General features: G+C 26.1%; 1 protein-coding gene across 1 annotated transcript; it reads right to left on the bottom strand.

The window, feature by feature from the left end:
- Positions 1-9,403: 9,403 nt before the first annotated feature.
- Positions 9,404-14,735, bottom strand: LOC109796318 (1-aminocyclopropane-1-carboxylate synthase 9). The gene is made up of 4 exons (XM_020356001.3): positions 14,244-14,735; positions 13,731-13,862; positions 11,409-11,569; positions 9,404-10,424 (listed from the first exon to the last, which is right to left on the bottom strand). The coding sequence occupies exons 1-4, from the start codon at positions 14,388-14,390 to the stop codon at positions 9,539-9,541; spliced, it is 1,326 nt and encodes a 441-aa protein (XP_020211590.1). The 5' UTR covers positions 14,391-14,735; the 3' UTR covers positions 9,404-9,538.
- Positions 14,736-17,884: the final 3,149 nt, after the last annotated feature.

Genomic DNA, 17,884 nt, shown 5'->3' with positions numbered 1-17,884 from the left:
GTAAATGGTCAAGAAAAGTGGAGATCAAGGTGGTTATTGAAAAGGGTATCTCCTTTATATATTAGTATAGATTTTTTAAAATAGAAGGGTAAATGATCAAGAAAAGTGGAGACCAAGGTGGTTACTGAAAAGGGTATCCCCTTTATATATTAGTATAGATTAGTATAGATAGTATAGATTAGTATAGATTAAAAAATATTTTTTCTAATTTTTTAAAATAAAAAAGTATAATGGTAAAAAAAAAAGTGGAGACCAAGGTGGTTATTGAAAAGGATATCCCCTTTATATATTAGTATAAAAAATAAAAGAGTATAATGGTCAAAAAAAAGTGGAGACCAAGGTGGTTATTGAAAATGATATTCTCTTTATATATTAGTATAGATTAGTATAGATATAGAGAAGGGATCCTTTTAGTTACAAAGTAAGTCTACCTAGACTTACATCGTTCAATAACTCATGTTCTACATCAAATTTCAACGATCCAATCATTTAGTTTAAAGTTCTTAATGCATAGATCAAATCTACAAATTTTTTAAAAATTTGAAAATCATTTGATACTTCGTTTCATTAATTCAAATTGACGAATAATCATAAAATCATTTTATACATTGATTTGAACTAATGAAACGAAATATCAAATAATTTTCAAATTTTCTAAAAATTTACAAATTTGATCTATGCATTAAGAACTTTAAATTGAATGGTTGGATCGTTGAAATTTGATGTAGAACATGAGTTATTGAACGGAGTAAGTCTCTAGACTTACTCCTAGAGTAAAAGGATCTCTCCTTATATATATATATATATATATATATATATATATATATATATATATATATATATATATATATATATATATACCAGTAGGATACTAAAGATAAAATAAAAATAAAAATTAAGTAATAAAATATGATGGTATAATTAATTAATGTTATAATTAGTTTATTAATTTCGAAATCTTGAATTTAATAGAAAAATATTATTTTTCTAATTTTTTTAAAATAAAAGAGTATAATAATAAATAAAATATGAAGACAAAAGTGGATATTAAAAGGAGTATTTTCTCTGTATATTAGTTTAGATAAAAAAATATTATTTTTTTGAATTTTTTAAAATTAAAGAATATAATGATAAACAAAACGTGAAGACGAAAGTCATTATAAAAAGAATATCTTGTTGATATATTAATAATAATAATAATGATAAACAATTAAAAAAAATGTGATACACTATGTCAAGATAGATATAAAATAATTTTATAATAATTAAATTAAAAATGAAAATAATAAAAAAGGAAATTAATTTATAGAATAAATTTTTTTTACATTATTATTGTATAATTATTAAATTCAGATAATTATATATCAATCGTTTTTAAAATATACAAATATTACTGAAATAATTTTTATTTTTATTGTACTTAAAAAATTAAATTTATAACATAATTAAAATCTTCGTGTGTTAAACTTTGAAGAAAAAAAATTATAAGTGAGATGGTGTCAGAGTATTATACGATTCAAATAAAAATAACTAAAATGATGTACTTTATTTTTAGTGTTTGTGGGAAGTTATACTTTAATCACTAACCTAGTAAATATTTACTATTTGATTTTTTTTAATGTCTAAAGCGGATTAAAAATTACATTCTTTTTAAATATTTACTATTGCTCGTGTTTGTGCTGATTTTTTTTACTATTTGATTTTTAAATATTATTTATAAAGGGGATATATTTTAGTAACCATATCTTTGATCTCCACTTTTTAGTGGATGATTATACCCCTTAAATATAAAAAAAAAAATCTTTTTATATTTTTTCTAAATAACTATCTATAATTTATAATATTTGTTTGTGTGCAACTATTAGAGGCACAAAGTGTCTCGACCCCTCTAGTATTATCTTAAATATGTGAATAATATATAATTAGGCATATATTTTCTAAAATAATTGATAATTGTAATACATCATAAAAAAAAAAGTTAATGATAACTAAAATGTGAAGTTCACGGTTTAATTTTGAGATTCTAGCAAAATAGGAGAGATAATGATTCAACCAATAAAAAAATTAAAAAAATTAGATATAAAGAGAAAAATAAATAGTTTTAAACAAATTTTTAGCTATGACTTTAATTTAATAAAGGTTTACGATTGAGAAAAAAAATAATTAATTAGAAGATTAGAACTTAAAATATTGTTATTTTTATTTGAATCTTTTGCCTTAAACTCATTTTAAATTTTTGTTGATTAATATCCATTATTTATTTACTATAGAGATCGAGACACAAAGTGCCTCTAATAGTTATACACAGACAAATATTAAAAGTTACAAATAGTTATTTAAAAATGATATAAGTTTTTTTTTTATATTCAAGGGTATAATGATCTATTAAAAATAAAGATCAAAAGGGTGATTATCAAAATATATCTCATTTATAATAAGTATATATATATATATATATATATATATATATATATATATTCTTTACATTTAATATTACCAATTGATTTTTTTTAACTATGAGTAGAATTTTGTTAGAAGGTGAAAAAACATCTATAATTAATTAATTACTTGTATCTTGAAAAAGGTCAGGATGGGCCAAACTTTTAATATATAGACTAAAATTTGTTCTACAAAATTAAAATATAATTATGGTATATTATTTATGATAAAATTTTTTATAAGTCTGTTTGACCTTTTTAAAGTCTAACTTAATTTATTAACTTATTTAAAAGTTTATTTATATTAACTAGAGAGGTTGAGGCACTTCGTGCCTCTAATAGTTAGATGTAAACAAATATTAAAAGTTGTGGATAATTATTTAGATATCATTTTTTTTTACATCTAAGAGGTATAATAGTCCACTAAAAAGTGAAAACCAAAAAGGTAATTATCAAAATATATCATCTTTATAGATATAGATAATACTAATTAGACCAATAAACTTAATTTACAAAAAGTCAATAAATTTATTTTTAAAATATAATTTACTCAATATTATTAAAATGTAAATTTTAAAAGAAATATAGGAGATAAATATTTTTAAACATATTAATTATATTTTAGATTTATGATAAATAATTTGTATTAAAATAATTTTTTGTATTTATTGATCATTTATTTTAAAATATTAATACTTAATTCATAAATAGTTTTGATAAATAAAAATTGAATTAAATAAAAAGTTAAAAAATTTGTACAAATTCTCTCTTTGAAAAAAAAATCTTAAAAGTATTCTTGTATAAAATAAAAGTTTGTATTTAATATATATGGGTCAATAATGTATCAATTTAGTTAATATTATCAAATCTATTTACTTTTAAAAAAAATTATTAGATATCCTATGGTCCAAATCGAAACCAATCCAACAAACATGGAATGGTTTGATTTAAACAAATTAAAAGTATGAAATTTGAACTAATTAAATTTAATTGGCTCAGATTAAATTTTTACTCAAACTTGTACCAACTGGATTCTAAGCATCCCTTACTTCTCATTCACGACCTATTTTCATTTTTACATCAAAATAATATATTTTTATATAAAATTGAAATAAATGAAAATTCAATGTTTAGAGTTTAGGATTTAGGTTTAGTTTTTATTTTAGTTTTTATTTTTAAAAAGGTGAAAATTGTATTTAACAAAGTGACTTGTACATTTTCAGAAGAATATATATATATATATATATATATATATATATATATATATATATATAATTTACCTATTTTTAGATTTTCTTTTTTAAATTACCCGTAATCCTTAAGAAATAAAAGGGAAATGCGGTATCCTCCTAAATTTATAAGCCGAAAAATCCTCCGACCCTTTAATATAAAAATAATAATTTAATTTAATATTGCCGATTTTTAAGACTTCGGAGGATGATTCGGCTTCTGCAACTCAGATTCTGTAGCATATCGTGAAAGAAGGACCATTTATGTCTTCCCCTACATTTACTCGGCTGAATTTTTTCCTGTCATTTTCTCACACGGCTTGCTGTATGTTTCCATTTTTTAAAAAATCACTTTATGTTAAAATACTTTTTTTCTTATATTTTTATTTATATTATATTTTAATTCTTATAATTTAAAATAGATATTTTAAATTATTATATTTATATTTCTCAATTATTTTTAACTCTTATAGTTTAACATAAATCTTTTAGTCTCTTGCAATTTTTTTAATTATTTTAGTATTGTTGTAGTTTTTTTTATACCATTGTCTTTTTTGTGCTAATGTAACAAATATATTAAATTAACTTTATATGTCTTATGTTAAATTTAATTGATTAGAGTTATTTTAATTTAGATTTATGGGCGTTTCGTGTCTTTATTATATCTTCACCTATTACTTTTATTATTGATATATCTTTTTTTTTATCTTCACAAAATTGAAGACTTATACCACATTAACACAAACAAGCGTTATAAAAAAAATTAATAATAAGGACAAAAATGATTAAAAATTATAAATACAAAAACTAAAAAGAGTTACCTAAAATTATAAGAACTAAAATGGATAAGTATAAGGACTCAAAATATATTTTTTAAACTATAAAAATTAAAAAACAAAGTGAAATTATAGGGAAAAAAAAGTATTTTAACCTTTACTATTTTCAAGGCTTGTGCATCCTGGTTGTTTTTATTTTATTTTATTTTATTGACTAAATTTATTTAAACCATGGGAATTACTACGATGAAAAGAGTATTTAATAGTTTAAATATAAGACTTGATGAATATTATAACACTGTGAATTTTATAATTGTTTGGTTATTCTTATTATTCATTATATGATTGTGTGTTAAGTTGTTTAATTGTTGTAAAACTCTAAAGATTAAAGAATTCTCATGAGTTTAGTTGATTAGGAATTGCTTTGAGTTAAGGTCAAAGTTGATTAAGTTTAGGAAAAAGGTATATAAGATTTTCTTAAAAAGTAATCTTCATAATTTCATTTTCTTAAGAGAACTAGAGAAAAGTTAGAGAAAGAAATTCTAAAACCTTTCTCCCTTCGAACTTTGTGGTTCAACTCTAATTCTTCCTCGGATCACTTCTAGTTGGAGTTGAACTAAGATTCAAGTCTCGAGGTTGAGAGTTGTAGATTTAAGTTGTTGTACAACAAAAGTTAAGGGTTTGAGCTCTCCATACGTTATTCCTTTTCTTATTTTTCTCTAGAAGATTTGAGGTAAGGAAAACTTATAAAATTGATTTTGTTGTGTTATTTAAGTTTATTGTTGCTAGATTTTATCAATGTAGTGTTTATATGCTAAATTGAGCAGAAGCATGCTTGTGTTGAGTCTTGGTAGTTCTTAAAGGAAGATTGGTGATCTTGAATTTTTATGAGTTGCACGTTGAAATTCTAGTTATATTTGAGTTACTTATAATGCATATGTTCTATTTGGTGTATTGTATGTTGGTTTTGATGAGAATTCGTATAGCCAAATCATGATTCTATCAAGTGCAAAAATCACCATCATGTTGGACATAGCATCATGGCATTGGATGTGATACAAGTCAAAGACTCTCTACCTCATTAACGTCAGACGTGAGTTAGAAGGAAACTTTCTAATTTGATCACGTTCAACGTTAGTTGAAGGGTGTTGGACGTTATTATCCTTGGAATTCTCATACTTGGTGACTCTTAACCCAATATGAGTGGCGCTAGGCATGATTAAGGCAATGACTCCATGCCTAGACAACATCGAACACAAGTTTTGTGGTGTTAAGTATGAGTCAAGCATAAACTCTGCTTAAATAACATCAAGCATGAGTTTTACAACATCCAAATGATAGTTTACAATATTGGCAAAAATCTCACTTTTTTTACATATTTCAATTTTAGTTATGATTTTTTTTCATATTACATTATTTTTGGTAATGGTAGGATTAGGCATTCCACTAAAAATCCGGCACCTATATATTGGCCACCAAAAAATAATTTAATGTCTTTTATAAAATGAATGGCATTGCGTAAAAGAATATAAATCCCCAGCAATATATATATATATATATATATATATATATTTTTTTTTAGATTTATAGTTTTATATTTGTTAATGATACATTTATGTTTAGGTAACTTATTCAAGTACTTATCACATGTGATTCATTTAACAATCTCTTTTAGATTTATCTTTATTTAATTTATTCAAGTATTTATGCTTTGTTAACATATTTTTGGTTATTTTACATATTTTTGTGTCTTTTTTTGTACTTGTGTTCATTAAACTTGTTTTTATGTGATTTTTATTATGTTTATGATTTTTTTTTTCATTTAAGCATTATTTGAATTTTATAATTTTTATACAAGTGAATATAATGAAATAAGTCTTACATCATAAACTAGCAAAAAAATGCTCAAAATTGTGTTCCAAAACTTAAAACAATCACTATTTCATAATTATCAAATCAAGTAATTGACTCAAATTTAAAAAAATTAATTAAAAGTGTAAACACCCAATTTAGTCTCTGAAAGATGGTAGAGGTGGCTGATAAGTTCATAAAAGATTTTTTTGTGGTATTCGGATTTCTAAATTTTAACTTTGTTATGTAAGTTAATCTTTCTGTTAGTTTTTTAAGCAACCAACAAGTAAGTGACAGGTTAACACGTATTCTCTCTCTTAGTTGACTATTATGTCTCTCTTAATCACCTAATATGAAACATAATGCAGTGCTTTTGTACTTTCCAATCTACAACGAACATTTTATATTATGCTTAAATATTTTGGTCATGAGTGTTCTAATTAAAATGGAATGTTGTTACTTGTTGAATTATGTAGAGTTTCCAATAGTTGAATTTTTTCTTCTTAGTCATCCTTAATTTCTTTGTTTTTTCTAGCTAGAGGTTTAAGATTGTAAATTATAAATTATTGAATTTGGAGTTTAGTAATATGAGTGATCATTCTAAAGATCTCAATCAAGGATGAGTCAATCAAATATGATTGTTTTTACTATGTTTAATGAATCACAAAACTTCTCTAATAAAAAGTGAGGAAAAACTTAGTAATAATGATCCTCTATGTTAAATGGAAGAGAGAATATGTGAAAACAGAACAATTATCTATTGACAAGTCATGAAACTAACAAAGCTAGTAAATAAGTATAATGAAATAATTAACTTGAATAACAAAGCTAAAATATGAAGACTCAGATGTTACAAAAAAATCTTTAAAAAATCTATTGGTTATCTCTACCATCTTTTAAGGATCAAATTGAATATTTACTCTAATTAAAATGAATCTTATGAAAGATACAAACTAAAATATTCTAAAAATAAGATAAGAAACAAAAATATAATTTATACTATATGATAAACTTGTTAAATAATACAATAATTACATTTAAGGACACATTCATTATATTTTTGAATTTTAATTGATTAACAACATAATTTTTTTATGAACAATATATAAAAGTTAAATTAATTTTTTTTCTTATAAAAAAAACTTAAGAATATCATAATGAGATTAATTTTGATGCATTATTAATGTAAAAAATTATATTGGGAATCAATCATAAATTATGATGGATATAATTTTTAATATAATTGTTATAAATTAATCAACAAACTTATTATACATGTTAATTTTTTATTTAACAATAGTGTAAAATTTCTTTACACGATCAATATGTCAAATATTTTCTCATATCGTATTCCCATTCTTTTTAAAATATCGAACAAGTTAAACATTCTTATGCATTGTTTCAAGAATATAATTTTTGTTTTTTTTTATATTTATATGTCATTTAGAAAAACAAAAAAAAAATTATAGGTGAATATATTTATACTTCTTAGCCCTAAATTTTAAGACAAGCTAATCTTTATCCTCATTGAACACTAAATCTTAATCAGATTATTTATTTAAACTTAAATCTAACCTAAAATATATCAGATGGTAAACCCTATTTTTTAAAATATAACAACCAAAAAGTGACATAAAAAATAGATTAATGGAATCTATGATGATAAAGTAAGGATTTTGTTTTTAAGAAGCAAAGGGAAATGTATCGATATCGAAGCCGTGGAGGAAATGACGAAAAGACAAGTTTTGTTAATAAGATTTTTATTATTATTATTATTAAGAAAAAATTTAACAACGAAGTGAAAATTAAACCTAATTATCAAGATAATCAACTAAAAAAATATATTTTGATAAATATTATTTTACTTGTGCTATTTATTATTCACAAAAAAAAGTATAAGATAAAAATTTGTCATGTGTTATTATTTTTTTATTGTCCCGTATTATGTATCAAATGCATGTTAATCTTAGTGAAGGTGAATTAAAATGTATTTGAGGGGAGAAGAATGGGTGGAAGAATAATTATAAAAAAAAACTCTACTTGAGAGGTTGAAAAATCGAATAAAATTTGGAGAAAAAAAATGATGGATTCCACATGATAAATGATAACTTTAAAAATGAAAGTATTGACATGAATTTTGATCAAAAGATAATACTGCCCTTTTATCTTTTTCTCATGTTTTATCCATGACTCTGCTCTGAATATAAGAATAGACATAATTAGTTATCATTTGTTTGACTTGAGATCATAATATATTATGATTTATATAGTGAATTATAGACATAACTAATTATGTACATCAAAATTAGTTATGGTTTCAAGTCAAGCGAACCATAACTGATTATACTTACCTTACTTGATATTTCATTATATAATTACGGTTTTATCCTTGAAAAGGCGCCTCAGTGGGTTAAGGAGGGAGAGTGTTTATAAACTACTCTTAGCCTCGACTCCTAAGCGATGTCACGTGTCAACCTAAGGGCACGCCTGACAACACAATTAATTGCAAGACCATCATTACATAACCGTCATTTCCCTTAACGCGCCACTTGCACGTTTCCGGGAAATGAACAGTCGCGACACATGGCACCACAACGAGCAAACGTACGCGAAAGGTCACCTCCCCCCAGCGAGCTTGGTCTTAACTCCTAGACCTACGGTCTTCGGAGCTCGGGGGGCTAGTGTACTATCCGTACCGCGAAGCCGAGCTCCGAGCTCGGCACCCCAACGCAAGCCGACCTCGGACGCGCATCGCGTGGCATCAGCTCGGCATTTAAGTGAATCACAACTGATTCCCGAGGATCTCGCCTCGGACGAGGTCCGTTAGCTAATCATGTTATATCTTATCTCAGGCCCAAGGCAACCCTAAATCACACCAAGGTACGTGCATTACTTATACGAGACACATACTCGTACAAACCCTAACTTTAGCATCGGAGTCTCTTTTGAAGGTACCACCCCCATCTTGGAGCACCAGCGTATCAGTAAAGGAGGCTCACCGATCTTACTTGGCAGATCAGCTCTACAGCAGATTCCCGGTAAGAACGATAGATATTTAAGAAATGATCTACATATTTTAGAAATCATGATCAAAGAGTGATTTCAGACTTTGATCATTAGGAGGATTTCTTACAATAACTCTAGGAAATCATTATCCTTATAGTATGTATACATTCTATGCTTCTGCTATTGAAATGGACAGAAGAAAACTACATCAATAATGGACTCTTTCACTCACATATCGCTAATAACTGTTATTACTGCCCTTGACAGCAGAGTTGGTTGAATCTGTAAAGGTCTTCATCCGTTCCATTGCAATTTTCAATGTGTCCTCAGACATGTTGGCAAAGCACACCCTGAACCACCCGGGTTCACAACAATGGCATGAAGACCCAGGAGATATGTTCAACCCAGCATGGCATAGAATCTTAATCCAAAGCTCCTTTTCTGCCTCAAAAGTGGCAGAGCTTAATAGATGTCTCATGTCCACCCAACAGAACAAACCAGCATTGCTTTTCAAGCAAAGAATCCCCGCATTCCTGAGTCCAGACACAAGCATTTCCTTGCGTCTCTTCAGTCTCCTCTGAGTCTCTTCCATGTACTTGAAAGTGAATTTTTTGTCCATGAGTAAGTTCGCAACCAAATACTGAGTTTGTGAGGATACCAATCCAAAGCTTGACATTTTTGTAGCAGCAGACACAACCTTTTCGTTATTGGAGTAAATCATCCCCACTCGAAACCCTGGTATGCCAAGGTCTTTGGAAAGACTATAAACAATGTGAATTCGATTCCAAATGTTGTTATCACTAATTCTCTCGTTCACAACTTCCATGATGCTTACAAATTTAGGTGGGGCAAAGACTGTCCCTGAATAGATTTCGTCGCTTATTATGTGAATGTTTTTGTCAATTGCAAAATTGACTAGGTAGTTAAGCTCTGTTTTGGTCATTGTCACGCCTAGTGGGTTTGAAGGGTTGGTTACTAGAACACCTTTAACATTGAGATTCATTTTTTGTGCTTGTTTATAGGCTCGTTCTAAAGCAGAGGAAGTGATTCTGAACCCATTGGAGCTTGAGCAATGCATCGGAACAATCTCAACCCCAGTTCTCCATTTCAGGTCCCTATCAAATCTGCCAAAATAAATGAAAATGAGAGATTTGCATGCACGGTAATATGTAATGAATAGTTTTACTTTTAAAACAGGTTATTGCTTTGATGTCTGTCTTGTAATTTTTTTTTATTTAGTCAATTAAATTATAACATATGTATCTTGTTATTCAAATGTAATAGTAAGTTGAATATAATAATAATAATATTTTTATTTCAAACACTTGAGTTACATTTTCATATTTTATGAAATTGCGTTGGGTCGAGGGTGAGATATATGTCGATATTATTATTATTGTAATATTCTTTTACTGAAAAATTATATTTATGATTATTTTAGAAATATTGCGTCATAAAATTTAATATTGAGTAAATTATGTGACATGTGAAAATTATTTGAAATATTGTTTTTTATATAAATTATTGGAATTGAATCATTTTATGTCTCTAAATTTTATTCAATAAAAATATTTAAAAATTAATAATATTTGTTAGATGAATTGGTAATATACTTGATCTTCAAACTTTAAAAAATTTAAGAATAAATTATTTAAAAAATATGTACACTAAATCAAACTATTATTTTTATATGTTATAAATTAAAATAATTATATTGTAAATTAATATTTTAAGAAATATATCTTTAATTTTGATGCACTTAATTGTTATTACTAAGTCTGAGCGTAAAAAGTTATATTATCAATTAACTAAAATTATTTTAAAATAATTTTTTATTATTTATTGTAAAAGTTAATAAACTGTATATATAATAATATTTTTAATAGATATGATCAACACAATGTCATAAAATTCATAATTAAAGACTAATCTATAGTTATGGAACATGATTTCTACTTGTAAAATATTATTTTAAAATTATAACATATAGCAATTTATGATAAGATTGTGATGTAAATCTATTTTACTTTTTTTGGTATATAACATAATTTTTCTATTTTTGTTTATATATAAAAAAATAGAAGGAGATGATGTGAGAGAAGTTATACCCAGGATAATAGGGCGTGGGAAGAATGAAAGCCTCCCCTGGATCAGCAAGACAAAACATCAGAATCTCATTCGCCGGAGTTGCGCCGGCTGTGAGGACCAGCTTCTCCGGAGCAAATTTCATTTCGTTTCCTCTTATTTTTTCCATAAACTCCACCAGTTCCTGAAAGGGAAAAAAATTATAGGAACTATGCATGTACCTTATAATATCAAATATAAACAGTGATAATTAAATTTTTTTTAAAAATGTAGGTACGGTTCATTAAAAAAATTAAATAATATTTCCTATCAAAGTTGTTTTTTTTTTTTTTAATTTTTTTTTATTTCAACAGTCTGGTAATTTTAAATGTAATTTTTTATTAAATAAATTATCAAAATAAGTTATCAAAGACTTTGATCATCAAATTAAAACAAAATAAAAGGATATTGGAGTAACTTGATATATACTTCATTTCATTTAGCAAGCACACGTAATGCTACGTAGGAAAGGTCGAAAGCCAGGTTAAAAATCTATATATTTTTAAATTTTCAAATTGAAAGATTAATCATTACAAATTCACGGTGGAAAATTTAATTCCATATGTTTTCAAGAATATCTTTAACTGTTGCATGCGCGCATGCAACTAATGTCAACACATGTCATTTCATTGCTTAATTTTAAAGGTCTTAAAAAGATTTACTAAGTAACATGAAGTATATATTGAATATTTAGCCCAATATTTTCGATTATTTCAAAATTAATATTAATTATTTTATATTTTTAATTCAATAATGTTTTGTATACATTACTTTTAAATACTTATATTTTTATTTTCTTAATCCCTTTATCACTACAGTTGACATCATTATCTTTTTTATTAAAAGAAATTCATAGACGCAATATTACATATGTTTTTTACATTAACTTTTTTTTATCAAAATTAAATTCTTATCACAATAATTTACATACTGAAAATAAGCATGATTTATTGAGATAAAATTTTATTTTTAATAAAAGAATAACACTAAAAATACATGTATAGCTTGTACTTGAGTTTTATCCTTCTACTTTTTAGTTGAATGTTTTTCTTACGGTCTTACCTGACTTCAAGATCGGGTACAAACAATGATAGTAACACAAGCATGTTATGTTGGACGAAAGAATATTATATACCATTTCAGAAAAATATCATTGAACCCGTTAACAATGTATGTACACCCTTTGGAAGAGATTGGAAGAGGAGTGAAAAAAAAAACTATATAATAATAATAATAATAATAAATACTGTAATAAGAAAACTAAAAGAAATATTAATTTATTAAAAAAAATGAAATGTAAAAAAAAATGGCGCATCTATATATACCCCAAGATTAAAAAAAAAAACAACTTAGATATATAATATTACACTTTTTATTTTGCATTATTATTCAACCAAAAATTAAAGTTTTTTTTCCAATAATTTGTATAATAAAAGTCTACACGAGTTACTAAGATAAAATTTTAATTATGATGAAAAAATAAAACCAAAAAATAGTTTTAGAATTGTACCTGTTTTATTTTATTTATCATTTTTAAGTTCAATATTTCTAGGCTTAATTACTTAAAGATCTAGTACAAACGTTGATAGTAACATGTTACTATCAATGTCTCCATATACCATGTAAGAAAAATATCATTGAACAACTTAACAATACACCCTTGGAATGAGAGGAATTCGAAGAGAAGAGAGAAAAAATAATATATGATAAGTAATGTAATAAAGAGAGAGAGAGAGAGAGACAAATACAAAATTGTAAAATAAATGTAAAAAAAAAAATCAAGAATGGTGCAACTAGATATGGACCAATATTTATAAATAAATAAATAAAGACACAATCATACATGTTTTCTTTTAGTCAAATTTATAATTTTATCTCAATAATCTAAATATATAATAAAAGCTAGCATGAGTTACCGATATAAAAATTAAATTTTATTGAAGAATAACACTAAAATTAATACTTATAGTACCCGAGTTTTATCTTCTTTTTAGTTCAATGTTTCTATAGGCTTACTTCAAAATCTAGTACAAACAATGATAGCAACACAAACATATTATGTAGGATAAGAGAAAATTCTTCGTGTACCATTTAAGAGAAAATATCATTGAACACCTTAATTAACAACGTACGTATACCTCAAAATGAAAGGAAAGAAAATTATCACCCCATTTGTTGTTCACAAGAACACTAGTTTCCAATTTACTACTAATCATCAACTTTTTGTAAGCATCATAATTAAGGCAATTGAAAGCAAATTCACACTTCTCCTTTGATTTAAGCCTTGATCAGTAAACGTGTCTTACATTTTTTAAAGCAGGTAACCCATGATAATCCTGGAACAAAGCAAGCTCTTTAAATATGGAAACCCCATTTTTCTTCAACCCCACTATGTCAGGATTTCTTCGAAGCCATGATTTAAGAAGGTCAAATGAAAGCTGCAAATTAAAAGATATTAGCAAATTTGTTGGACACAGCTAGTTAGAGAATGAAACAATACACGCTGAAAATATATATGGCTCCTTTTCTTGTGCTTGATATAGTTGACTTAATTAAGTCGTACAAAAGAAATTTACATGTGCACATGCACCGCACTTATAAAACTGTGTTGACATATTCTCACCTTTCTTGTTTCCTTTTTTTTTAAGCTTTTTTGAAATATGTATATTTTCTTCTTTTAATTCCTAGTTAGATGTTTTGCTGAAAATAAAAGTAATATATATACTTGTTAATAGCAAGGAACCCTAATTTATTATTTATGAATCCAAATCAATCATCTGAGCCCAACTTCTTTTAATTCAAGATATATATGAACTAACCTGATTCTCTGCAAGTCCCATCTGAATGATTCCCATTGGATTTTGAATGGGGTGATAACGATTCTTCTCGTACTCTTGCCATCCTAGAAAGTAAGAAGAGTCTTGGCCATGAGAGTCTTGACTAGTCTTCCTAGACAACATGTTCATATCAAAGTACCTAGCTACTAAATTAGCCTGCGTAAGTAAGCTCGAGAATTGGAAACACAAGTGAGCGACACTATAGGAGAGTGATCAAGGGTTTTGGAGCATGTGGAAAACTTAGGAGGTGTGGTGAAAATAATAGTCTGGTAGGGTTATGTATTTATAAGAGCAAGACCTAAGAGACATGAGTCCGACAAAGGAATGATAGCGTCTTTTGACATCATCGAAGTAAGATGTGGTCGAATGCATTGAGGTAAAATGGAGAAACACCTCCAATAATACCTGTAACTGTAAGACATCAATTTTACCTTGAGACTTTTAACATACCTACAAATTACATGTTTGAAATTGCTAACAAGGGTCTATATTACAAATAAATTTATCTAGCCAGAATTATTCAATAAGCTTTTAAGCGTCACGAATTACCCCTTAAAAAAGTTAATTTCAAAGAATTATTTGAATGACTTAAAAATATTTTTTTAAAAATTTTCTACTAAAATATGCACTTTATTTTTAGTAAAAAAACTCTAAAAAAATATTTTTTTGAAACATAATTGGATTGGTAGGTACTCTGGTAGATAAAACCCTCATCCATAATTTTTTTTTTTTTTTTGTACTATAGTTAACTTTGGATCATTTACTTCCAGTAACAACTTAGGATGATTTTTATTTTTCTTTTTGTGATAAACAGGATCAAGCTAAGAGTCAATTTTTGCTTGTTATGTTCCTTATATTTTTGGTAAGGAAAGCTGTAATACAATCTCTAATTAAAAATTGTGCTTTATTACTATTGGGAAAAACCCAAGTCCCACATCGACTAGAGATTAGGCAATTGAATAGTATATAAGTGGAAAACAACCCTCACCTTACAAGCCGGTTTTGTAGGGTTGAGTTAGGCTTAATCCACTATTCTAACATGGTATCAGAGCCATTTAGATCTACTTTAAAAATGGGCCACGATGCATGCCTCATAGGTGTGAGGGGGTGTATTGGGAAAAACCCCACCTACCATTTATCCACGTACCAAGCCTGATAGTGCTGGACGTTAGGGGGTGTATTTTGGGAAAAACCCAAGTCCCACATCGACTAGAGATTAGGCAATTGAATAGTATATAAGTGGAAAACAACCCTTACCTTACAAGCCGGTTTTGTAGGGTTGAGTTAGGCTTAATCCACTATTCTAACAATTACTCTTATTTTTGAACGAAGGGGATGTGGAAAAAAAAAATGGTGAAGAATAATTTGGTTGATTTTTAAATTCTTAATGATACATTTGTTGGTAATTTGTTATTTAATTATCTTACATTTTTATATAGTTAAGCTGGCATGCTTTTATTTTTTGATTTAATAATATGCAAGTTATACAAGTGTTCAATCTTGTTAATATATATCAAAGATAAAAATCCAAAACTACGAAATAATGCCTTTTCCAAGGCCGTGATTGTTTTTACATTTTCTGTTGTTTTTCTTTTATGCTTACCTTCTTGTAGCAAAAAATATTGCGGCAACAAGGTCTGACATTCCATATTCTGATGATACTCATGGCATTATCCGAATCTTTTTGTTGTTCATGACATTATATATATGGAATTCCTGCATACATACTATACTAAAATTTATTATTAATCATACTTATTTAATAATAATAAATTAATTAACTCTATTTTATTATTTAATAAAAATATTAATAACTAATAAATAATGACCGCTAAAAATATATTTACAATACACTAAAATTTACTATTAATAATAATTATTTAATGATAATAAATTAATTAACTCTATTTTATTATCTAATAAAAATATTAATAATTAATAAACAATAATCACTAAAAATATATTAACATTACACTAAAATTTACTATTAGTAATAATTATTTAATGATAATAAATTAATTATCTCTATTTTATTATTTAATAAATATATTAATGACTAATAATTAATAGTCACTAAAAATATATTTATAAGAGTAATTATTAAAATGGTTAATAAAAAAGTAAGAGTAACTTTTAATTTATTTTATTAGAAAAATTTTAAATCTCACATCGATTAGAGATAAAACAATTAAAAAGTATATAAGTGAAGGACAATCTTCACCTTACAAGTTGGTTTTGTTTGATTGAATTAGATGCATAACTTACTATTTAAAGATAGAGTAAAATTATTACCAACCATTTATTCATATATCAATCTCAATAGTATTAGACTTGAGGGAGTATATTAGAAAAAAAAATCAAATTTTGCATTGATTAGAAATAAGATAATTAAATAGTATATAAGTAAAAGATAACTCTCATCTTACAAATCTCATATCGACTAAAAATAAGACAATTAAAAGTACTATATAAGTTAGGAATCTTTTCTTAGACTTTTAGTGGTAAAAGTAAAAAAAAAAATTAAATTCCAGTAAAAAGAAATGTCATAAAAATTCATATTTTACTGACATTACATACAATGACTAATATAAAAATATTGATAAAATATTTTATAGTCATTTTTATTGTCACTAAAAATAATATTAAATATCAATAAAAAAATTTATTTTGGTGTAATTATCAACTGCTTGATCAATTAATTAACAACGGCCTTGTCATATTTAGAAATTTGTTGACAGATAAACATTGATATAATATATATATATATATATATATATATATATATATATATATATATATATAACTGAATTTTTTTCTATCACAAATATTTTAAGCCCACAAAATTATACACTAATTTCATTTGGGGTATTATGTTTACCAACAAGTTGTGGCCGTATATAAATGTATTTGAATGGTGTATGAATAGATTAACAATTGATGAAATCATTGTAATAACTTTTCAAAATCTTTCGCCATTCACTTGTAGTGTTAATTAATAGTTTAATACACTTACCTGACCTGATTTAACGTTATTATCATAACTTTTTGGCATTTGGCTGAGTGGCATGTATACCACACCCGAGAGGCCTATCAAATTAGTTAGTGGAGTGTCAGGATGCGAAACTACACATCTAAGAAATTCTCTAAGATAGTTATGAAGGCGAAGACTATTAGAGTAATAGTCACTTCATTCCGAGTTTGTGTACTTTTCTTAGAAAGGTTTATCCAATATTTATCCTGTTTTTCTTCCGCAAATTAGGAATCCACTTGTTCTCACTTCTCATACGCATATTTTCATAAATACGTTCGGGACATTAATCTTTAGATACAGTGCAGCTATGAAACCACAATTTGTTCTTGATGTTTGAACTTTTCTAGAGAGAAACTCGTTTTCCACCGTCTCCAATTATTACTCAACTCAGATCCTTTGCTGTCCTCAACAACAAGATTTTTCCTACGCCACACATTTTAGCTATTAACTATATTTTGCCATCTTTAACTACTCTTTGTAATAACTAATAATCAAATATTTAGATTTTGCAGCATGGTGAATACAGAGAGATTTAGCCCTAGATCGACGACCCTAGAAAAACTATTTTTTTTATTGTACGTATTAGAATGAG

Source organism: Cajanus cajan, chromosome 6 (genome assembly GCF_000230855.2).
Source record: "Cajanus cajan strain Asha chromosome 6, NIPB_CcT2T_4, whole genome shotgun sequence".
NCBI lineage: Eukaryota > Viridiplantae > Streptophyta > Magnoliopsida > Fabales > Fabaceae > Cajanus > Cajanus cajan.
Note: the sequence above shows the minus strand (reverse complement) of the source record. Positions and strands in the feature narration are given on the sequence as shown.